The sequence below is a fragment of the Drosophila sulfurigaster genome, chromosome 2L (assembly GCF_023558435.1).
Source record: "Drosophila sulfurigaster albostrigata strain 15112-1811.04 chromosome 2L, ASM2355843v2, whole genome shotgun sequence".
Classification (NCBI taxonomy): Eukaryota; Metazoa; Arthropoda; class Insecta; order Diptera; family Drosophilidae; genus Drosophila; species Drosophila sulfurigaster.
This window is the reverse complement of record NC_084881.1, coordinates 23,650,997-23,674,706: the sequence shown is the minus strand read 5'-3', so window position 1 is coordinate 23,674,706 and position 23,710 is coordinate 23,650,997. Positions and strand designations below refer to the sequence as shown.

Below are 23,710 nucleotides of genomic sequence, written 5' to 3'. Positions count from 1 at the left end.
AGGAAATTGTTATCGTAGTATCGCTAATATAAATATCGATTTCACAAAAAGTGTTGTGTGGATCAGGGATGAATTTAAGTATCGGATATATGGCGTGTCAATGTTTATTCAAAATTGTACTGCGCGCTTTAAAAATTTTATACGGTTTTCATAATTAGTGAGCAATATATATCAAATTATAATATAATCATGAAGATATATTTATTTTGTTTTACGAAAAAAGAAACAATATCCGAATTGTATGAGAATAAAAAATGTTGCTTGAGATTTTCTACAGTTTAACGGAGATTCTGTGGGACTGGTACTGCAATAGTGTGAAAAAGTGTTGTTGACAAACACTAATAAGCTTATTTCCACTGCACCCAAAACCGGTTTTCTTTTGTTTTTTCCGTTCAGGCCGAATGTTACGTTCGCCCTATGTAAAAGCCCATAAGACAGAAAAGACGGTTTTTCTACGTCCGCGCGCTACGTAGAAATAGCGAACGCACTTTTTAGATAAGCCAAAAAACTCGAAAGCCGTCAATATCGTGGAGTGGCATCCCGAGGCTAGGTTGTTCGAGTTATGGGAGGAGAAATGTAGTGCCTTTTTTGGCCAATCCACAAAGTCGTTCCACAAGGGTGCCAAACTCCTCCCTATTAATTCGAAAATTATCTTCAAAAAATGATTCGCTGTTTCCAGGAACATCGCGCTCCCAAAAACACCCATGCCGTTACTAAAAAGTAAATGTATTTATGTAAATATTACAGTGCTGCCAGCAAATCTACTTACATATGTACATAGCCCCGAACTGATGGCGATTTCCTTACTATTTACAATGGCCTATACTCTATACTCCGTTAATTTTCCGTCCACTTCGTCAAAATCCTCAATAAAATCCTGAAATTTAAGAAAATTTTCCATTATAAAATGCGCGTGCTGTTTTTTGAATTGTTCGCCAACTCGTGTTTAAATTTGAACAGCTGACATTTCAGAGCCGCCATATTGAGAAATTACCGTTGCCCATATTTCTCGAAGTGTAAACAGATTCCAGTTCTCGGCGTTTCTGTATTTTGGTATATCGGTGTAAAAATGTATGTTTCAAAAATATTGCTGGTGGTCACACTGTAACTAATAAAACAGTTTGAAGTTTTCATTTCAGAAACCGATCAGTTCCAATTTGTTGTTCGAGTATAATTTCCGAGAATAATTTGTATTACGATTTGTAAAAAAAAATAGAGCAAAAGTACTATTAAAGCAGATTATATCGCACCTATTTCGTACGGTAAGAAAAATTTCGTATAGCAAAATATATAGGTAAATCTAAGTTTATTATTCAATTACCAGTTTGTTGATGAAAACACGCACATACATGTGCTTTTGGTAAACATTGTAATTGCATTTTGTCATTCTCACTACGCAAAAAGGTCGTGGCTTGCCGCCATTTTGTAAATCGAAGGAAAACTAACTGTATAATTTGTAGAGGAATTTCTACATGTGTGTATTTCTACAATTGTGCGTATATAATTTGTCAAAAGCAAAATAGAGTGACGAAATACGAAATACAAAAAGATAGTTTGTGTCCGTAAGTTATTCTTATTGACAATTGTCCAAGTAATTCATATGTATGTACATTTGTATATGTATATTTGCTTTTGTTTTGCATGTATAGGACATGTCTGGTCGTGGCAACTTATTGGCTTTGTTCAAGAAAAAAAGATGAGCCTTCTGAAATTTCGGCTAGTACTGGCGATCAAACTAAGGATAGCGGCTTGGATGCTGATCAATCGCTATCAAGCGGCGAGTATCGACGTGTTGCCAGGGACAATGTCGCCAACGAATTAGCAACATCTTTTCAAAATGTCAACATCTCAGTTGGACGTGGGTGCGGTCGTGGCAATTTTTTGCAAACATTTTTGGCCGGTGGAATTCAGCCTGTGGAGAGCATAAATGCCACACAATCCTCTGAGGGAATTGACGTGGGTGCGACTTCAAGCAAATTCGAAGTGTCTGTGGAAAAAGCAGGTTCAGATCACAATCAAAACTTAGTGGCCGATGCTAAGACTTGCATTACCAAGCCGGGATTATTTTTACCAAATCAAATTTATGGCGTAAAAGGTACAACTTTTTTCTTCTTTATATAAGCTATATATACCATATCTTTATAAATAGGTTTTACATATTATACTACTAAAAAAAATACATTTAACTACATTTTAGTTTTTATATTTATGCGTACTCTAAGCAAACTACATAATTATTAATTAATTAATAATTTTTCTTTACCGTTAAGAGATGACCTTTTTATCTTAATATTTATTCGCGTTAGTTAACATTATACTTCTGCTTTTCACAGGCAACCAGATTAATGTGTCAACCAATTACATTTGCCTTAACTCTGATCCCAGCAAGGGAGTCTATTTGTACGAAGTGCGTTTTAGTCCCAATGTCGATTCAATCCACTTAAGGAACAAATACTTAAACGAACATAAGGATAAATTTGGCGGCACAAAGACCTTTGATGGTTCTTTATTATATTTACCGATTTTGCTCAAAGAAGAATTGACAACGTTTGTTACCAAAACTGCGGAAAATGGTGAAATCGAAATACGTTTGCTATTCAAGAAGAAAGAGTCCCTCAAGAACTGCATTCAACTGTACAACATTCTATTTGATCGCATTATGCGTACACTCAAGTATGTGAAATTCGATCGCAAAAACTTTGATCCCACACAACCAAAAATAATACCTATTGAAAAATTAGAAGTATGGCCTGGATATGTGACAGCTGTCGACGAGTACGATGGCGGTTTGATGCTTTGCTGTGATGTATCGCACCGTTTGTTATGTCAAAGGACCGTGTTGGAAGAGCTCGTTGACATCTATCTGAAAAATAAGAGTGGCTATCAGGAGCAGGCGAAAATGTATTTATTGGGTAGCATTATTATTACCAGATATAATAATCGTACATATAGAATTGATGATATTTGCTTTACTGAAAATCCACAATCGATGTTTGAAACACGCAACGGATCTTGCAGTTATATCGAATATTACAAGTCACATCACAACATTAATATCAAAGACATCAAACAGCCGTTATTGATAAGCAAAAAAACAACAGAAATATGAAAAAAATGCGAGCAAAGATGAAGATGAAATACGTTATTCTTTAATACCCGAACTATGCTATTTGACTGGCATCCATGATAAGATTCGTGCTGATAAAAAACTTATGCGAGACATTGCAGCAGTTACACGAGTTACGCCAAATCAACGGATCTTGGCTTTAGAGAAGTACGTGAAAAATGTGAATAAAAATGACGAGGCAAAGCAAATTCTTGCCAATTGGGGATTGACGCTAGCCAATAACAACGTCAGCGTCATTGGCCGCAAACTACTTGACGAGCAAATATATTTTGCGAATAAAACCGTATCAGCCGGTCCAAATGCTGATTTTTCGCGAGATGCAACCAACAGTGAATTACTCGATGTTGTTCACATAGATAATTGGCTTTTGATATATCACAAAAACGATTTCAGTGCTTGCAATTCATTCATGAAACATATGGAGACATGTTGTGCCGCATTTGGTATGCGCATAAATAAACCAAAGAAATTGACATTGGATCAGGATCGCATAGACTCTTATGTGGATGCTCTACGTCGCAACATCGTTAGTCAAACTCAAATAGTTGTTTGTATTTGTCCCACCAGCAGAGACGACAGATACTCGGCAATTAAAAAGATTTGTTGTGCTGAATTACCTGTCGCCTCACAGGTAAATAACACACATCCTGTGTGCTTCTTATTAGTAATTACAATGTTTAATTATAGATAATCAACGCCAGAACATTGTTGAATGATGGCAAGAACCGCTCGATAGTCCAAAAGATTATATTACAAATGAACTGCAAATTGGGTGGTTCCTTGTGGTCTGTGAAAATTCCATTCCAAAAGTAATGATTTGCGGCATCGATTCGTATCATGATCCCAGCCAAAAGTGCAGCTCTGTAGCGGGTAACTATAGTTAAATAATTAGTTTATACACATTTATTAATATTCTACAAATATATTAGCATTTGTCGCTTCCTTAAACGCAACCTATACGCAGTGGTATAGCAAGGCGGTTGTGCAAACCAAACGAGAAGAGTTGGTTAATGGTCTAACTTCGGCTTTTGAGTGTGCTCTGCAGAGCTATAAGCGGCGCAATGGTTATCTTCCGGACAGTGTTATAATTTACAGGTATTAGGGTAGAAGCATCAAAATATCTTATTCTCCAAAGTCTTCTATACGAAATATGAGACAAAATTCAGATGTTACTTGTTATTATTATCCTTCACAACTTTCAGAGATGGCGTTGGGGATGGTCAACTAAATCTATGCTCCATGTATGAGATTCCCCAATTCGAGGCTATTAGTGGCAAAAATATAAAAATAACGTTTATAGTTGTCCAGAAGCGTATAAATACGCGATTCTTTACGGTAATAATTGAATAACGTAAGTTAACATAAAATTTCGAAGCCTTTCATTCTGACTATTTTCAGGGAAGTAACAACAATTACACAAATCCATCGCCGGGAACCGTAGTTGACAAGGGCATAACACGAGCTCAAATGTATGATTTCTTCTTGGTTTCCCAAACGGTTCGACAAGGAACTGTAAGCCCAACTCATTTCGTTGTGCTACGAGACGATTCAAATTACGGACCAGATATAATACAAAAATTAAGCTACAAGCTATGCTTTTTATATTATAATTGGCCTGGAACTGTTCGCATTCCAGCGTGCTGCATGGCAAGTCATGAAAGCTTCCGATATTTATTTGTTAAACTTATTAATTTGATTTTTCGTTTTTCAGTACGCTCATAAGATGGCTTTCTTGATTGGCCAAAGCGTTCAGCGTAATACATCGGCTACTCTTGCAGAGAAATTATTTTATTTATAAGAATTCAGTTTAAACTTGTTTATTAGAACCATATAATGTATCATCTAATCACGAAACGTTTATTATAACCATATAATCTATCATCTAATCACTAAACTAAGATATATAAGTAACATATTCTCTTTTGATTTTGTTTAGTGCAAATGTGTATTAAAGCACAAAACGCACATGAATTACATATGTAAATTTTCATTTCAATTTTTCTAATCTATTTTCTTTAAGAAACAAAAGTTGTGTTTACTGAGCAAACCGCTAATTAGAGCAGAAAGTATTTTAATTACAAATTCCAATAAATATAAGTGCTTATGTATTTTCACACCAATTAAATAAAGTTATCGATATGCGGATTTTTGGGAAAATGCGTCAATACCCAAATAATAAAACGAAGCTGTTCCAAATAGGACTAGTATATTTTGAGACATTAGATGGGATATTTCACAATGCAACTATAAAACTCTTTAGATTGAACAACTTATACATTAATGTCCACCAACACATTTTACATTTACATCACAATCTCTTTCAATTAATGAGCAATTCATACGAAGCATACATATAAATACATATGTATGTATGTATGTACGGTGTACATAGCGTAGATATTATTACTGTGTACCGAGAGTAAATGTATCAAACAAACATTTTACATGGTCATCTGTTCAAATTAATGAGCAATTAATACAAAGCTTATGTACGTTTTGTATTTAAATTTTCTTTCTCAATCTGTTAGCTATGATTAATTTAATGAACAAAATTGTTCAGGTAAAATAAATAGACTTTTGTATTAAAAAATTTCTTTTTTTATACCCGCTATTCATAGTGTAGAAGGATATAATAACTTTGTGCCGGCAGGAAATGTATGTAGCCGGCATAATGAGCCATCTCTGACGCTATATATATTATATTATTATATCAGCGGATAGCCGTGTCCGTCTGTCCGTATGAACAGATCTCAGAGACTATAAGAGATAAAGCTATAACTTTTCGACATCACTTGTTATGTTTGCAGGCAGATTATGTTTGTATCGAATTTTTGCCGCGCCCACTTCCGCCTTCTCAAATTGACAAATCTCGAATAACAAGCGATAAAGCTAGAGTCGCGAATTTTAGTATATACAATAATAACTATAGGCTTTGTAATTCCTCAAAGTTTGCTTGCGATCAGATAAAAATTGCCAAAGTTATTAAAGAAATAGTTTTGTACCATACCATTTGGAATACTTGGAATACTTATAGTATCTTTATGGTTTACTGTTTGGGTATAGTTTAAGAATAATACCGCAATATTTTGCTTTTATTCAAAATAGGTTGCGGGTATCGTACAGTCGAGCACATTCAACTGTAGCTTTCTTACTTGTTTCATTTTAAAAATGAAACTGTATTTTGCATACTCGCTAATCATAGCGTAAAAGGATATTATTAATATAATAACTGTCGAAAGTATATTGATGTAAGAGGCAGAAAGTAAATACATATATATATTCTTGATTAGAGTCAAAAGTCAAGACTATATAGCCATGATCGTTGCATGTCCGTCTGTCTGAAAGAACTCCTAGATTTCAGACTAGGAGATAAAGCTAAAACGCACGCAGATGAATTATTCTTCTTCATCTATTCGAAACTAATGGCTAACAGAATTTCTAAGCTAGTGCCGCGATACATACAATAATACGTATTTGCGATTCCATAAAATTGAATTGCGATCAGATACACATCTTAGAAGTTATTAATGAATTATTAGTATTTCAGAATCCCGCACAGTTTTGTTTGTATTGAGAATGGGTAGCGGGTATGTCGTAGTCGTGTACTTTTAAATATTTTACGCACTGAGTTATAATCCAGATGAATTAATTAATTTTTACATTTATTTTAAAATTTTCAGGAATATAATCATCAAATGATTCCTTTCTAATTTGCTTGTCCCATCCACTAATTGTTTTAGTAATTGTTGATTGCTTAATCGATCTCTATGAACATTATATGTATATATACATACATATATATTTTTTTCCTGGGGAACACTAAAATTAAATTTTACTAAAATTGTTTATATTTTAAATCGTCTTTCGAAAAAAAATGTGGCACAGGAAGAATATTAATTACCAAATTCATAAGAAATTCGAACATACTAAGTTCTCTGTCTCTGGCCGTCTAGTAAAATGTAATGTCTTCTTTTCTTAAGATACTTTTATGGTTCTTTAAAACGATATTATAATATGCTTTCTCTTGGAAAAACCAGTTGCCATTTTATCTATGCTTTAAGGCATATGCGATTAGCGTAAAATTTCCAGGAATTTTAAAATTTTCCACTGGAAGATCTGTTGGAAATGCAAATACATACATATGAGAACCGTCTGTTCGCAGGTAGTAGTCATTAAAGGCAGTTTGTCCTTGAAGTGAGTGAGTGTAATTACCTAAGCCGTGGACTTAAGGTACTCAAGGTACGTGGCTTAAGCAGGTACGAGTATTTCCAAGAAGTTCTATATTCTATTACCATTACCTTCCAATGTCCTTGATGCGAAATGCAAATGGCGACTTTGCACAGTATTTTCTGCTATAAATAGGCTGACTTTCTTACCATCAGTAGTTCATTTTACATTCGAACCTCGTCGACTCGTGACGTGTTTCCAGTTTCACTCAGTAATTTGTTAAAAGTTCTTCAGTTGCTCCGTGTGTAAAATATTGAAATAATTTCAACTCCGTGATTAATCTTGTGTTTGTGCCGTAACCGAAAAGTATCTTCAAATCAACGTGTCGATTTGTTGCCTTTTGTTGTCTGTCCGTCAAAGTAATCACAATAATTTAATACCATACCTTTCCGCTTTCCACATTTTTCCGTCATCTATCTTGCTGGAACCGTCGAAAATTTCTTCATCGGCTTTGACTAGTCGAAGATAATAGATCTCTTTCAACTTGTCTCCTGGTTTTGGGGTTTGAGTTGAATTTGATAATGTAAATAGTTATACATTTGTGAATATTAAATGAATTCTCCTCCCTTGTTTTCCCTTCCTTGTTCCTGCTTTTATCTTCCTTATCTTCTCCTACCTCCTTCGCCCCATCTTCAGTTCATTTAATATCGCATAGTTGTTTTTGTTTCAAATTTATTTATTTTTATTTTATTCAGTTAGTTTGTTTTGTTATTGTTTTTTCCTTTTTTGTTTTGTTTTAATTTTTTTGTTTTGCTTTTTTGTTTTGCTTTTTTGTTATTATTTATTTAGAATTTTACAAGCCATAAAGTGTTTTTTGTTTCAAACAACATGTTCTTCAGTTAAATTCATTCTTTACAATAAACATTATAAATACGTAGTTAAAGTGCATAAATTATTCACAAGTTAGATATTCGTTTGAGTACAAATGCGAGTATAAGTCAAGCCAAACTACGTAATTGCAAATTTAGTATACGCATCACTGAAAACTTCTCAAATTGTTTGTTTTTTTCTGGTTTCTAGTTTTGTTTAGGTTACAATTTCTCGTGGTATATTCACTACAGTTATTTTGAAGACTTCAAGCAAGATTAGAATTAACGTTAAATAAATAAACGAGTTGAGAGGCTTTGAATACTATTTTTGTGTAGGGTTTCGTATTTGTTGAGAATTCTGTTCTTCACTTTTCCTATATTATATAGTTAGTATTGAGCATTTTGTTTAGGCATATAGATCTACTATAACCCACAATTGTCTCAGCATTTACCACTGATTCGAGGGACGACGCTCGGCTCCGGGCGCAGCGCTGCCGGAGAATCGCGGCGAGGAGCTCTGCGAGGAGCTGCTGCTGGGCATACTACTGCAGGCGGCTTCGTTGGCCAGAAGCGTGTGAATGGCCGCCAGCAGCTTCTTGCGAGCTCCAAACGCGGTGATGCCCAGCTCCATTAGATTCTCCTCCGTCAGTGTTGTAAACATTTCCAAGTCAATTTCGTTTAAAACGAAAATCTCTGCAAAAAAAAATATGGAAATACGGGTGATTATATTATAAGTGCTTAATTAAGTGCAAAGTAGTAAAACTATCAAAAATATACATAATATAAAAAAATAGTTCAAAACTATTAAAAAAAAAGAAATATTGAAAGTAACAAAACTAAAAAAAAATTCATATATTAAGGAACCAAAAAAAAAAAAAAATCATGGTGCAAATCCGTTTACCGTTGGGTAAAAAATCATATAGTAGAAATTTAGTAATGCTGAGTATAGTACAAAGACATAACAAAAACATGTAAAGAAAACCCAAAAAAAGTAATATTTAAATGTAAAACTACCCAAAAAAAAAAGAATGGAGAAGATATATACAAAAATTCACGAATCAATTATTAAAATTGAAGAGTGGCCAAAAAAAGGGAAAAACAAAAAATTAAAAAAAATAAATATTAAAAAAAAGACAAATTACAAAATCCCAAAAAAAAATAAATATTCACTTAGAAAAGCAAAAAAACAAATTGACGAATCAATTAACAAATTGAGGACTGTCCCCATATAACAAGAACCCAAGTAAAATCCAAAAACATTATAAAATTAAAAAAAAACAAAAAAAAATTTATAACAAAACAAGTTACAAAATCCCAAAAAAAGAAATATTCACTAGAAAACCCACAAAAAAATTTGACGAATCAATTAGCAAATTGAGGACTGGCTCCATATAACAAGAACAACCCATGTAAAATCCAAAAAACATTTTAAAATTAAATTTACAAAATCCCAAAAAAAGAAATATTCACTTAGAAAACAAAAAAAAAATTGACGAATCAATTAACAAATTGAGGACTGCCCCATATAACAAGAACCCAAGTAAAATCCAAAAACATTACAACATTAAAAAAAAAAATTATAACAAAACAAGTTACAAAATCCCAAAAAAAGAAATATTTACTAAAAAATCCACAAAAAAATTTGACAAATCAATTAGCAAATTGAGGACTGGCTCCATATAACAAGAACAACCCATGTAAAATACAAAAACATTTTAAAATTAAATTTACAAAATCCCAAAAAAAGAAATATTCACTTTGAAAACCCCCAAAAAAAAGTCACGAAGCAATTAGCAAATTGAGGACTGACCCCTTATAACAAAAACCCATGTAAAATCCTAAAACATAAAATGTAATTCACAAAATCTCAAAAAAAAGAAATATTTACTCAGAAAATCCTAAAAAAATTGAATCAATTAACAAATTGAGAATTGTCCCTATATAACAAAAACCCATGTAAAATCCAAAAACATTATAAAATTTAAAAAAAGACAAAAAAATATTCACTAGAAAACCCACAAAAATTGACGAATTGAGGACTACCTCATATAACAAGAACCTATGTAAAATCAAAAAAACATTACAAAATTAAAAAAAAAGACAAAAAAAAAATTATAACAGGACAAATTACAAAATTAAAAAAAAAAAAAAAAAAAAAATTGACGAATCAATTAGCCAAATTGAGGACTGACCCCCTTATAACAAGATGCCATGTAAAATCCAAAAACATTATAAAATCAAGAAAAGACAAAAAAAATCTATAAAAATATAAACAAAAAAAAAACATTAAAGAATCGATTAGTAAAATTGAGGACTGCCCCCATATAACAAGACCCATGTAAAATAAAAAAAAATATATATATATAAAAAAACACAAATTAAAAAAAAAAAAAAACAAAAAATTTGGAAAAAGAATAAAAATACATTAAGGAATCGATTAGTAAAATTGAGGACTGCCCCTATATAAAAAAGGCCATGTAAAATCCAAAAACATTATAAAATTAAAAAAAAGACAAAAAAAATCTATAAAAATAAAAAAAAAAAAACATTAAGGAATCGATTCGTAAAATTGAGGACTGCCCCTTATAACAAGAACCCATGTAAAAAAAAAAAAAAAAAAAAATTATATAAGAACCAACAAAAATTACAAAAAAAAAAATTTGGAAAAAGAAAAAAAAATACATTAAGGAATCAATTAGTAGAATTGAGGACTGCCCCTTATAACAAGAACCCATGTAAAAGCCAAAAAAAAAGAAATTATATAAAAAAACACAAAAAGTACAAAAAAATATAAAAAATGAAAAAAATACATTAAGGAATCAATTAGTAGAATTGAGGACTGCCCCTCATAACAAGAATCCATGTAAAATCAAAAAAAAAAAAAAAAAATAAAAATAAATAAAATTAAAATACAAAAAAAGATATACTCTTAAAAAAAAACAAATATAATAAAAAAAATCTAGATGTATAAAATGTAACAAGAAACAACAAATATGAATACAAAAAAAGATAAAAAAAAAACGAAAAAACATAAAAAAAATAAATAAAAAAAATAAAAGGGAAACCAAAATTACAAAAAAAAAAAATATATATATATAAATAAAAAAAGAAATGGAGACAATAGAAATTTACTAGTTATGATATATCGACACTTCAACGCTTTAAAAACATCCACTTTTCTCCAGCTTACGATCCAGCAACTGGCGCACTGTACAGAGAAATTGTTTGGTCTATTATGTTGGCATCATTATATCTATAAAAATTTCAAGGAAAAGGAACACTCACTTCGAATGGTAAAAACTATATATTGGCTGATGGATATACATATGCCTCTAAAAGTCAATCCATTGGTACGTCTATATAAAATCTACATTAATACGTTTTATCAAATACTAAGAGATTAATGTTCAACAGCTTTGAGTTTCCATGGCAATGTCGTGTTTGCTTTTAACACTTTGTTCTTGCCTTTAAAGAAGCATTAACCATCGGCTGGATAACTCGGCTATGCGAGACGGAGACATGAATTGTTCTTCCTTAAATGAAATGATTTAATCAAACCAACAATTTATGAACCTAGCAATTCGTACTAAGCAAAAATTGGAACTGCATAAAAATTTCATCTTCTGCAAAAGTTGAAAAACACTTTTGGAACGACGATGCATATTTCTGTCTAAAGTTCGACGTAAGCTGGACAAGAATTGTGAAAGGACAACGAAAACAGGATTGGATCAATCTTGCAGAAATCCGAACTAAAATGATTGGAAGCCTTTCCTGAATATATCTCCTGCAAGAGGAATTAAATGGATTCTGTTTCAGACAGAGCGCTAGAAGGATACAACAAAGCTTCGAAACGTTGAGATAAAAGTAAAGAGAATTTTGAAGGCCTATAGATTGAGTGAAGTGGATGCAATCGTTGAAACCGTTTGGATTCCCAATATTTCTAAAATAGATCTTTCGACTGGATTTGACACATGGAAACAATATTCTGGTGTCTCTACTAAAAACAGTAATTAAGTTAATTTAAGTTAGAAAAAATGTGAATGTGCAATAAAATTAGCAGTAAGCGACAAAATCAACTTATTTTTAATTGGGAAATAGTCAGGTTGTTACGAGTGCTTGCTTTAATAATGTAACATACAAGGCCTTAAATAGGATCCAAAATTGTATCAAATTGACAGAAGTTGATACAACTTATTAGATGATTTTTACTTGTAAAAAAGTAAATGTTCTTGATTGGTTGTTAATTGAAAGGTAGTTAAATTGTTTCTTGAAGTGTTGTGCACAATTCAAATAATTTAACAGATCGTTCACATAATGTATCTATCTATAGGTATGTCGAATAGGAATAGAGCTGCATTAAATAATATTGAACTGACCTAAATATTTGACCATTTTTACGCAACATAATAGAATGCTTTCATTCAATTTGTAAACTTTCAATTGCTCAAATAAATTATAGTAACACCAAATTTAACTACTAATTATTATCTGAATTTCGATTGGATTATTTGGGCTACTACTCACTTATGTAGTGCTCCAAGCCGACGCTCGTTAGTAGTGTGTGTATGTCCTTATGTTGGGACAGCTGCAAGCGCCGACTCACGGGCGTTGCGTCCAGCAATCCCGTCGTTGCGCTCAGTCCGTATGGGGAACAAAGGCCTGGCGGTGGTGGCGGCATACGCCAGCCATTGGCTGTATTGGCACCACCATTGGAACCATCATCCACCGTCTCAATGGGTGCTGGCGATGTGCGGCTAATTCCCATGCCCATCCAGGCAGGGGTTGGAGTGCGCAGCTCACCAGCGACAGGTGTGCGTTCCATGGCCTTGAAGCCAAGTGCACGTTGTATATCAAATTCACAAGCACGTTGCGATGCCTGCTGCTGTTGATGGTGCTGATGCTTGCCCGCAGCGGCGGCCAGATCATAATGAAGATTGCGATAGCTTTCAGCGCTGCCGGGCAACAGATGTGCGCCGCCTATGGCGCTGCCCAGCCCAAGCAGTACTCCATCGCTAAGACGGCGACCAAGACGTGCGGTGGTGCCAGCAATGCTGCCCGTCTCGCTGCTGTACGTGGAGTCGGGCGAATAGTGCGCACGATTGTTGTTGCCACCCGACGAGGAGGACGTCGATGAGACGGCCCCCTGCAACTGGCCATATGGTGGATACGATTGCTCCAGCGATGTGGTGCTGCTGCTAAAACTCTGATAGCCGCTTGTGTTCTGGCTACAGCTGTTGCGTGGCGATACATTCGAACCCACCGATGGTGGACCGCTAGGCACTTGTGGCGGCTTCAAAAGTCCTGAGGTAGGTACTTGCAAAAAGTTATTGTTGTTGTTGGTGTTGTTGTTCTGGGTTATAGTCGGCACTTGACGCGGTTGGTAGGCGCTATTGTGTAACGGCATATACTTTTGAGTGGGCGTGCAGACCCCAGTGGGCGTGGTCATGCCAACGGCTACATTGCCATTGAGCAGTAAATGATTCTTGTTGCCATATGGCGACAATTGTGACCCCATTGAGGGCGGCAACAGGGAAGGCGTCTTCGGACTATCGGGATAGCCAGCAAGCAATGCGGTCAATTGAGTGCGATACGCCAAATTCAGATCCTTATCCTTGGGCATATAGTAATGATCGGGTAGCTCCGGTTTGATCGCCGGCGTCGACAGACATAATATCTCCTGGCGTGCCTCGTATATCTTGTCTGCAAGTGAGAAAAAGGAAAATCAGTTCATTTTTCAGTTTTCATTTAGGTTTACATTGTCGGGGTAACTTTCCTATAAATTTCTCAATGCCCTTGATAACGATGGCCAGCGTGCTTTGTCGCGCCTTTTGGCGTAGCGTTATATAGACGCCGTATTTGACGTTAAGACCCATAATTTCAGATGCATCGGTCTGATTGTCGGGAAAGTCAAATATCAAGACAACGGGCAAATTGCCAAGCAATTGTTGTCGCGCCCTATAGACATCATCGATGCGTCCACTAATCGTAACCTGTGACTTTTTCAGCGGCTTCACGTTCATGTCTGTCAGATCGGGGAATATGATTTTGGTCTGTGTGCGCTCCATGATGTTCAGCAGATTTACATTATTCTTTCCCTTTACAATCTCATGATGTTGCGGCGATATCTCCATTTGCACATTGACAAGAATTTGATTCTAAAAAGGAAATCAATTGGATTATGCCAAAATTGTAATTGATTCAACTGCTTTGTACTTACTGCAATATTCTCAAAGGCAAAGTTGATAAGGAGCTGTGTGGCATCGCGTACTTGGGCCGACTCCTTTTCGGAGCCCTTGACAAGCACCAGGGATGTATGCAACTTGGGTCGCGATGAGAATATGACCTGGTAACAGAAACAATAGCATGAAAATACATTTCCAGGGATAAGAGTATTTTCTTGGGGTTATTACCTGCACATTGAACTTGCTTTCGACCATCTTGATGTAGGGCGTCTCGTGATCTGGCTGCACCTTTCCTGGACCCATTACTGGCATCTCGAACGAGATGAGCAGCGGTGTCGAGAGTCGCACCATGGCCCTGGCACGTTCAACGCCCTCCAAACTGCCGCAAAGCGAAACTTGATTCGATTTCTCCGTGGGATTCGAACGATTCGAATCTGGGAAATGTATATGCGTATGCGATTCATCCATAATCCGCTTTATATTGTTACCGCCGCGGCCAATGATGTAAGAGTGATCCGTATAGCTGACATCCATTTTCATAATCACACGCGTCCCCTAAATAAAAATAAATAAATAATAAATAATAATAATAAATAAGTTTATTTAGCGATCATATATGAAATTCTAAGATAGCACTTAGAATGCCACTATTACTCGTCTGTACGTACCCTTGAGTCCAGGCTGCTCAGAATTTGATCCTTGGCACGCTGCACCTGTTCCATTTTACCCACAATTCGCACATGGGGATCTATAAAAAATAAGTAAAATTATTAAAATCATACATTATGTGCAAATATTAAAAAATTCTTACCCTTTTTGCTCTTGGCTCCAATCTTGAGTCTGCAAGGCCAGCTCACATAAGTATCCGTGGTGTTCATTATCTAAAAGATATAATATATATCTGTGGTTTATATTCGTCCCTTTATAATACACTTGAATTTGGCTTTTCAACAATTACAAATTGCAAAACATTTAAAGTTTATTCACTAAAATTTAAATTGGGTATGCAAAAAACATTAAACATATGTTGAAATAATTTCCATTAGTTAGATGAAGTACAAATTTTTAACTGAAAATGCAAAGCCAAATGTTTACAAAAATTTGATTCAAAATATTTTTAGAAATTCTCTTCTACCATCTAACGGAAAAACGTTACAAATGTGAATGTTACAATAATAAATGAATAGGGAATTTAGCTCAAGCATTAAAATCCAATATAAAATTCATTAACTTAATGTACACTTACCTCATCAAAGAAATACTCAGCACCGTTCATGCCTTCAATGACGCTGTTCTCTGTGAATTAAGAAGAGTATTAGAATATGGATCTATTACAGTGGATTGATCGTACCCTTTATCAACTGTTCTAGTTTCTGTCGGTCCACCTTAAAACGTTCCGTGTGCAAATCGTCTGGATTTTGTACTCCCAATTTCAATGCAATGGCACGTATGTCACTCCAATCGCTGTCCACCGATGAGATTTCGCTCTGCGTTTCGCTGGGGGCACCACGTCCCACGCTACCGTCGCCAACGCCTGTTGCCAGCGGCAGAGAACTAAGATCGACTCCAACTGGAGTCGATTTACCGCTGGCCATGGCGGTAACATCCGCGGCCGTTTGATAAATAAGCTTATTGAATGAGGCACAGGAGAGCATGTCGAAAATTTTCGCTTGTCCGTTTCTTCCTTTTGTCTAATTGTCCGCTAATCGCAGTTTTGTTGTTCGCTTTATTGGCTATCGGCCAATCGATTTACGCCTGCTGTCAGCAAACTTGTTCGATTTGTTTATCGATTGGTCGGTTCTTTTAGTTTTGTTTCGATTGTTATTTACGACAATTCTAAACGTTCACTTTGGTCCGTCTGAGTTTTGAGTTCGGTGGATTGTGTGTGTTGGTTGGGTTAAGGTTTCGAAGATTGAGTGTGCTTGTGTTTAAGTGTGTGTGTGTGTATGTATACGAAATACAGAAGAAGAAGAAATGCGAAAAGCTATGTGGAAAAAATATTGGCATTAACAAATTTATTAAATTAGTTATGAACACACACTTTAGTAATTTATTGACGACATAGACAGTATAATATTTTATTTTTTACATATATCTAGCATAAATTTTATGCTATTGTATTTATATAACATTTTATTATCTTTTATATTAATAACTCTCCATTATTATCCATTTTCAGATTCTCATAAACGTTATTTTTCATTCATTTTAAATTGATATCGACGATTATTTAATTTTATATAGGTAAATTTTCAATTAAATGTGAAGATAATATTTAGATAATATTTTCGAATCTTCTAATTGTTTAATATTTCTAATGATAATTTGGTGGTCTTTGAATTTAAATGAATCTCATTATATGCCGTAAATTATATACATGGAGTATGTTTTTCTTTTTAAGTATTATTGGGTAGTAAAAAAGAGATTAATGTTTTTTAAGTGCTGGATAAATGAGTTTTTTGGTTTAATTTAAAATGTGGGACTAGATTAAAAATATGTCTATAATTATAGAAACCTGCTTATGAAATATTTTTGAACATTTCAAAGCTATTTTTACATCTATATTAGGGCAAACACATTTCACATAACCTCTTTAGAAAGTAAAGGAAAATGCCATGAGGTTCTTTTCTTTTTTCTTACATATTTTATGAACGGAAGCGTAGAAGATTTGACATTGACATGAACAGTTAAAAGGTGTAGACACTTTGACACTTTCACTTTCTTTTTTCTTGCTTGCTTTCACTTACCGCACCACTATTTCAGATTGAAGAGGCCTTGAAAGTCCAAACAAATGGCATGCGTTAGGTCCTGGACAAATTGTATGGCCTCGACAAGGCAAATGTTCATAACAAAATTACGAATTTGTACGAATCGTTCGATGAAAGGCATTTATAATTGTGATCAACGCAATCGGATTTGTCTATACCAAAATATATAGAGTGTATTCTTTTGTTTTACTATTATTTCTTTTAATATTATCATATATGAGTCTATCTATATATATTTATATGTATATTTCCAATGCGAAATAATTGTACACTACAAGTAGTCGGGGAGGAACTTTTCTGCTACCAATTCTATGCAAGACTCGAAGGCAATTGAACGTTGTGGTAATTTTGTCCCCGAGTCGGAGTGATATGATTCAATCGCAAGTATTTGTAGCCAGCGAAAGCTATTAATTGCAACTGTAAATCCTAAATTCGTGCTAGCCAATGGGATAATTGTCGCCAGACTGCAGGCTCGCCTGGAGAAATGCTTAAATAGATTCGGACTGGGTCAACGAACCACTCGCAGAGAGAGTTGTTAGGCTGGCCACAAAAACGCTGATGCTCTTTTCAAACAAAAACATTTTAGTGCAAGGGAGTCGAATTGAGCTTAAAATAATCAAAATTTCAAGAGAGTTTAACTGAGCTTAAAAGAATCTAAGCAAAACTATAAGAGAGTCGAGTTGAGTTTCATAGAATCAAATTTAAAGAGAGTCCAACTGAGTTTAACTGAGGTGAAGTTGAAGTGAGTTGAGCTGAGCTTAATCGGTTCGGCGAGAGATCAAGGCTTTTGGGCTTTTCCTATAAATTATTGGACTCATTGCTATTGTCTCAGCTTTCATAAAAGAATATAAATTTTTTAAATGTTTTTTTTTTTAACAAATTTATTAAATGTGTGCATTTTTTATTTTCTTACATTTAATTTTTTTACAAGCTGGATAAAAAGTTGGATAAAAATTATTACGAGCATTTGAAAGTGTGTTAAAATGTTGCTGCAACTTAACAGCGGGCTGTTAACTTAATATGTTGCTTAGTCTTTTCGCTAAAGCAAAATGAAAAAGGAAATTGTTCCTATTTTATTTTTTCCCGCCAAAACAATTGAGAAACTCACCGCGAATTTTAATACTATGCACAGAAGACACAAATTTTCTCGATTTTAACACATTTATTTATAAAAATTTAAGTATGGGCACAAGGACGTTTTAATTTAATTAATTTATTGATCACGTAAAAAGTAATGTGTTATTTAATTTTTAGGAACAATTATTATTTTGGTCAATTTGTCAAATTTGCAGAGGATTTTTGGTAGTCGTCTTATTTTTTAATTTAACAAAAAAAAAATTAAATAGTAATCACTACCGAAGACAGGGGCGCGAGGGGGAGGTACAATTAATTAATCAAGACACGTGTATAGATAATACAGAAAAAATTGAAATTTTTGAATGAAAAACGAAAATGAATTTTTTCCGGATCTGAATAATGGTCAAGTGAGGGAGGAGTTCACCCAGTTTGGTGGTTGTTGCAAAAAGTTTTTAATAAAACTAAACTTAATTAAGTTTCGCGGAATACAACGCGTCGTAGTAAATGTAAATTGAAAGGGACTCGGGCGGTGTTGTCGTCGTCATTGAAGCGCGTTGACTGCCCGCCCTGATTCTTCATATTGTCCGGTCTGACCTTCAGGCAGAGCTTTAGTCAGCTCTCTTGAATGGGGGGGAGTGAAGTGAAGCTTCAAGATCAACACGTGTATTTTAAAACAACAATTCAATATTGCAACAGTTTTAAAAGCTTTGCATGCCTGTTGAAAGCTTTACCATTTAATCCGCAGTTCAAAGGCTGGACAATAGATGGCGCCACAGCACAGTGAGGCACAGGAGTTAACGCGCAGACCGCCATAGAGTTGAACACGTTTTTGTTATTTCATTATTCGTAATTTATTATTGTTTATTTATATATTAAATTTGCTTACTTTTAAACCAATAGCCATAAATACTAAGTTATGTCGCTTATGTATTTACTTTTTACAATAATATTCATTTAATTTTCTTTTTATGCTTATATGTATTGAGTTCCTTCGTATTATAATTTTTACTTTTTACATCATTTTAGAGTTGGCGTTAACAGGGATCTTGGCTATTATTAATTTTTGTATTTGCATTTGTTTATTTAATGTTATTATTTTGTTCGTTTAGATATGAATATGTCCTTTATATTCAATGCAAGCAGCGTTTTATTTTGTTATTCATGTGTGTTTAAAACTATTTCTTAGCCTAGTTGATAAATAACATTTATATTTATTTAATTATATTTCTTTGTATAGTTTATATTGATATTTAAAAGTAAAATAAGAAATCGACACTCTTAGTTCCTTAATGGGGTTCTATGTACACTAACAGGGTTTTATATATTGTAGATCTATTCTGACTACCATTTAACAATTTCACAAAAGTTTGTAAAACTCATCAGAATAGTTAAGCTTAGCAAAATTAAAGTGAAGAACGAAAAGTCAATGAACCAATTAACTTTAGATCATTGAGCTAACATAAATAAGGGAAGACAACTTTCACAACACGTTTTGATTAGACAAATCTGAGCGCATGCATTTACATTACATAATTGTATTCGATATATGTATATCTATATATATTATAATATAATAATATTTAACATTTACACATATAAATTTACTAACCATACATGCACAATTGATTTGTGCTCTCTAGACAACTTCTTAACATATTTCTCTATTTACAACTTTCAAAATTTTGATTATAAATGTATTTCGGTTTGTCTTGTTTTTCCTTTTTGAGTATTAATTTATTGTTATTACATAATTTAACTTAGTTTTCGTATTGTATTCTCTTTTATCTACCATTTTCATGTTTTTTTTTGTTATATTATATCTTTCCGAAATCTTTATTCAATTTACATGTTGCGCTCTATGCTTCCAGTTACAATTACACCGATTTATTTATTAAGGCAAAGGAACTATTTACCGTTGGATTTTTGTTTGCCAAAAATTTTAAATAATTTTGTTGTTATCGTTTTGATTGCTCAAATAATATGGAATTTGTTTGTTTCAAGATTTATGATTTTACCTAAAATGATTATTGTTTTGTGTCTACAAATGAACAATAACAGTAATTAATTTTGCATGCTTCCAAAACCGTAAAAAGTTCCTTTCAGTACTCGTATAATGTTTTTTATATTATGTTTGTGTTTTATTTTTATGCTTTCGTTCTCCTTTGAATTAATCGTAGTTTTAATTTTATTTACATACATTTCACTGGCCACTGTTTAGAGACTTAAGGAGAGCACTGTGCAGTTAGAACACAATTCATAAAAGGTATATGAAGCTTTTCACTATTGTTTACAAACTCATTTGATGCTTTAAAATGCACTACGGTACAAAAAGCTAAGCTCAAGTGCAATTTAAAGCTTTTATAATTCCCTCTCTCTCCCTTTGTTTGCTCTAGTATTGTGTGGGCGAAATATGAATAACATGTGATATAGTATTTCATGAATTAGGCCCTTTGCAAGTTTTTACTATTTTCTTGAAATTCTTTATTATATTTATGTATTCGGTGTTCCGAATTATCACATTTATGCAAAACTCAATAAAAATTCACCAAATTGCGATCTAAAGAGTGAAGAGTACGTTGACAGTGAATGTCAAACTGTAATACAACATAACGCTCTCTTAACTAATCGAACTATAACATTTTAGCGCTGTTTTACTAGACTGAAGAGAGCGTTAAAAGCTAAGCTTTTGATTCTGAAGTCTATGTTTTTATTGGCTTACATCTTCTTCGACTCTTTTGATCTCTCTCTCTTGCTCAGCTGTTGATAAACAGAGTGACGAACTATTTGCAGTGACTTAAGACTTTTATAATTCATTGGAAATAAATAACATACATACATGCCTCTTAAATTGCTATATTAAGTATTTTCGTTTTTTTTCTCTCTAAAACGATTTTATGAGCTTCACCTGTTTGTATTTATTCGCTTAAATATATTTTTTATTATATAATATTATGTTTAATTTGTTTATACTGTATATATATATATTAAATTTGCTGTACTATATCATATTACAAGTCCTGTTTCGATTATTTGCCTGCTGCCCCAAATGCAATTAATACATATTTATTTTAATTTTTTTTTTCCTCTGCTTGTAATGTTGTATTAATTATTGCCACGCTGCTCGCGCGTTAAACACAAAAAGAGAGAGAAAACAGAAAAGAAAAGAAAAGAAAAGAAAATAAAAGCAAGAGCGAACTCAGCAACACCTTAAGCTACTTTTTGAAATGCATTTCATCATCAATTCAGCATCAGCACGAGGAGGTGCTCGCTGGCGTTGCCAACTCCTGCCAAGTCATCAATAATCGTTGATCCAGCGTCGCTGCCACGCCCACTTGGGCAAGTGTCGCTGACAGCTGTTGATGTCGCTTCAATGCAGCTGCCTTCGTTATTGCTGCTGCAGTTAAATCATCGCTGGCATTGGTAACACTTGCAATATTCCCACCATCAGCACCATCAAAATTGTCATCATTCGCATCGTCATCGTCGTCATCAGCATCATCATCATGAACATCGCTATCATAATCATCGCGATGGAGCTGTGCTGCTTCTTGCAAGTTGTCGCTATGCTGCTGCTGATCCCGATTCGAAAGTGCTGCCAATGCCATTTGACAATTATAAAAGCATTTGTCGCCTCCCCCCGTCGCCGCTGCCGCCGTTGCTGCCGTTGCTGGTGCCTTTGACATTGTCACATTGCAATCGACTGTCGCGACTTTGTCGCTGGTCTTCCTGTCATTTCCTCTGCTATCGTTCGTTTGGTGTTGTTGTTGTTGCGCCGCTGCTTTATCGCTGCCATATTGACAGCTGATAATTTGATGGGCTCCCCACAGCCAAAGGGGCATCGCGAGTGCTGCCAAACAGCCGACACTCTTGCTAAGCCACGCCCACTTCACCAACTGCCTGTTGAAGTGTCTGTGGAGCTTTTTTATATGTTCGACTGACAGCATTTCCGTAAGCTTCAATAGCCAAAAGCGCCAAAAGATTTCGTGTGCAGCTTTTGAGGCGCCTGATGCACTGTCCTCCGCTGTAATGTGAAAGAGAGACAAGGAAGAGTAATTAGTATACACATATACATACATACATACATATGTATAAGCACAACCATGCTTTTTTTAATTGGCTGCCTTAGCAAAGACTGAAACCTTTAATAGGTGGAGTTGATGCATTTTAGTTTGAGGTTAAAATTGAACGGAGAAATTAAAAAAAAATAATTTTTGGTGCTTAGAATAATTGTTTTCTTTGATAAATCGTATACTAATTGAAGATATTTAAAACACATTTTATTCGTATCAGTTTCACTAAATAACTATTTGTTTTCATATATGAATATTGTTCATATATCTTTTTCTGCATACAAAATGAATTGCGTAATTATTATAATCTTATAAGTAACAAAACTATCCTAATACACATTTATATTGCGCAAGTTCATTTTACGGGATTTAGTAAAGCGCTCTCTGGCTGTAAAACAAATAAATTCTACCTATAGATATGTTGTTAGAGATTCGTTGTCACATTTGCATATTAGATGTATGCAAGGACATTTTGTTTTATGTGCAACTCTTTCACTCCATTGAATATAACTCACTTGCTGTGAGACTGAAAAATATCTGATAAGTCGTCTTATGGCTGCATTTTTAAAAAAACTCTATAAAAAAATCGAGTTGAAACGAAATCAAATCCAGTCAACGAAATATGCACATACGTAACCCCATGTGTGTGCGTGTGTGTGTGTGTGTCAACAATGCATTTGCATAAAGTTCACCAAAATCGACAACGGAACTGCGGCCCCCCAAATCGAAACTACAAGCAACTCTACACAAGCGGTAACCCAACTGTTCTCCCAACTGTTCCCTCCCAACTGTTCCCAGCATTTGTAACCCACCTTGAGGGCAGCAAAGAATGTTGCATACTTTTCAGCGCAATTGGATATATTTTGTTGCTGCCGAAATTTTAAATACAATTTGGAGTCTGAACTCAGTTACATACATTGATGTTGTTGTTGTTGCTGCTGTTGCTGCAATTGGTGCTAAGTAAATGTTGCCGCAAGTAAGTGGCAACACTTTGAGCAAACAGTACTTATTTATATAGGAGAAGGAGGAGGCCATAAGCACATAAGCCACACAGCAATCAAAATGCTTTCCACGGTAAAATTAGAAAAGGAAACCCGGGAGACGACTTCAAAGATTGCCTGGGAGCAAGCAGACTGCAACTGGAAGTGCAACATAAACTGGCAGCGTCTGCTGCATCAATGGACGCGACAATCTTTCATGTCGCAACTAACTTTAAACCAATTTGATTTGGCCCAAGCATTTGATTCGATAAGCAGCATGCTCGGTTATCCTGCAGGATAACAGAAGCAGCTGCTCTCCATCTCCTGTTTGCCCTGTTCACTATGTCGTGTCCTGGCCTTGGTCTTGGTCTTGGTCTCGGTCCTAGTCTCCAGCTCCACTGAATGTTTATGCTGGCAAAATGTTATTTGCATAATTTAAGTTGTATGTTCGAGCAGCTAAACGGAGGACA

General features: G+C 34.4%; 3 protein-coding genes and 1 pseudogene across 4 annotated transcripts in view; 1 reads left to right on the top strand and 3 right to left on the bottom strand.

Annotated features, from left to right (window-relative positions):
* The first annotated feature begins 1,652 nt into the window (after positions 1-1,652).
* Positions 1,653-5,187, top strand: LOC133846964 (protein argonaute-3-like; annotated as a pseudogene).
* A 2,822-nt stretch (positions 5,188-8,009) lies between these two features.
* Positions 8,010-16,285, bottom strand: LOC133838274 (protein bicaudal C). The gene is made up of 9 exons (XM_062269339.1): positions 15,697-16,285; positions 15,592-15,641; positions 15,157-15,226; positions 15,014-15,093; positions 14,574-14,900; positions 14,381-14,506; positions 13,939-14,318; positions 12,688-13,865; positions 8,010-8,856 (listed from the first exon to the last, which is right to left on the bottom strand). The coding sequence occupies exons 1-9, from the start codon at positions 15,998-16,000 to the stop codon at positions 8,612-8,614; spliced, it is 2,760 nt and encodes a 919-aa protein (XP_062125323.1). The 5' UTR covers positions 16,001-16,285; the 3' UTR covers positions 8,010-8,611.
* LOC133838462 (uncharacterized) lies at positions 16,124-18,737 on the bottom strand. Of its 2 annotated transcripts, XM_062269589.1 has the most exons (3): positions 18,222-18,737; positions 17,093-17,265; positions 16,124-16,329 (listed from the first exon to the last, which is right to left on the bottom strand). In XM_062269589.1, exon 2 carries the CDS (start codon positions 17,232-17,234, stop codon positions 17,100-17,102), a length of 135 nt encoding a protein of 44 aa, XP_062125573.1. In that variant the 5' UTR covers positions 17,235-17,265; positions 18,222-18,737; the 3' UTR covers positions 16,124-16,329; positions 17,093-17,099. The 2 variants fall into 2 exon arrangements, with proteins under 2 accessions (XP_062125573.1, XP_062125565.1); XM_062269581.1 differs by lacking the exon at positions 18,222-18,737 and having other exon boundaries at positions 17,093-17,457.
* Positions 18,738-19,263: 526 nt separating this feature from the next.
* Positions 19,264-23,710, bottom strand: part of LOC133838295 (uncharacterized) — a 64,353-nt gene continuing 59,906 nt past the window's right edge. Inside the window, exon 8 of the mRNA XM_062269366.1 lies at positions 19,264-22,211. Coding sequence (XP_062125350.1) covers positions 21,439-22,211 — 773 coding nt within the window. The 3' untranslated portion in view covers positions 19,264-21,438. The remainder of the gene's footprint in view (positions 22,212-23,710) is intronic.

What these genes read in the sequence shown, in the direction of transcription:
- LOC133838274 (XM_062269339.1), bottom strand. Translation starts at nt 16,000, where the DNA reads ATGCTCTCCTGTGCCTCATTCAATAAGCTTATTTATCAAACGGCCGCG. An exon ending in CTGAGTATTTCTTTGATGAG is followed by an intron (nt 15,227 to 15,591) that starts GTAAGTGTACAT and finishes TATATCTTTTAG; the next exon opens with ATAATGAACACCACGGATAC. An exon ending in AAAGCAAGTTCAATGTGCAG is followed by an intron (nt 14,507 to 14,573) that starts GTAATAACCCCA and finishes TTCTGTTACCAG; the next exon opens with GTCATATTCTCATCGCGACC.
- LOC133838462 (XM_062269589.1), bottom strand. Translation starts at nt 17,234, where the DNA reads ATGCCTTTCATCGAACGATTCGTACAAATTCGTAATTTTGTTATGAAC.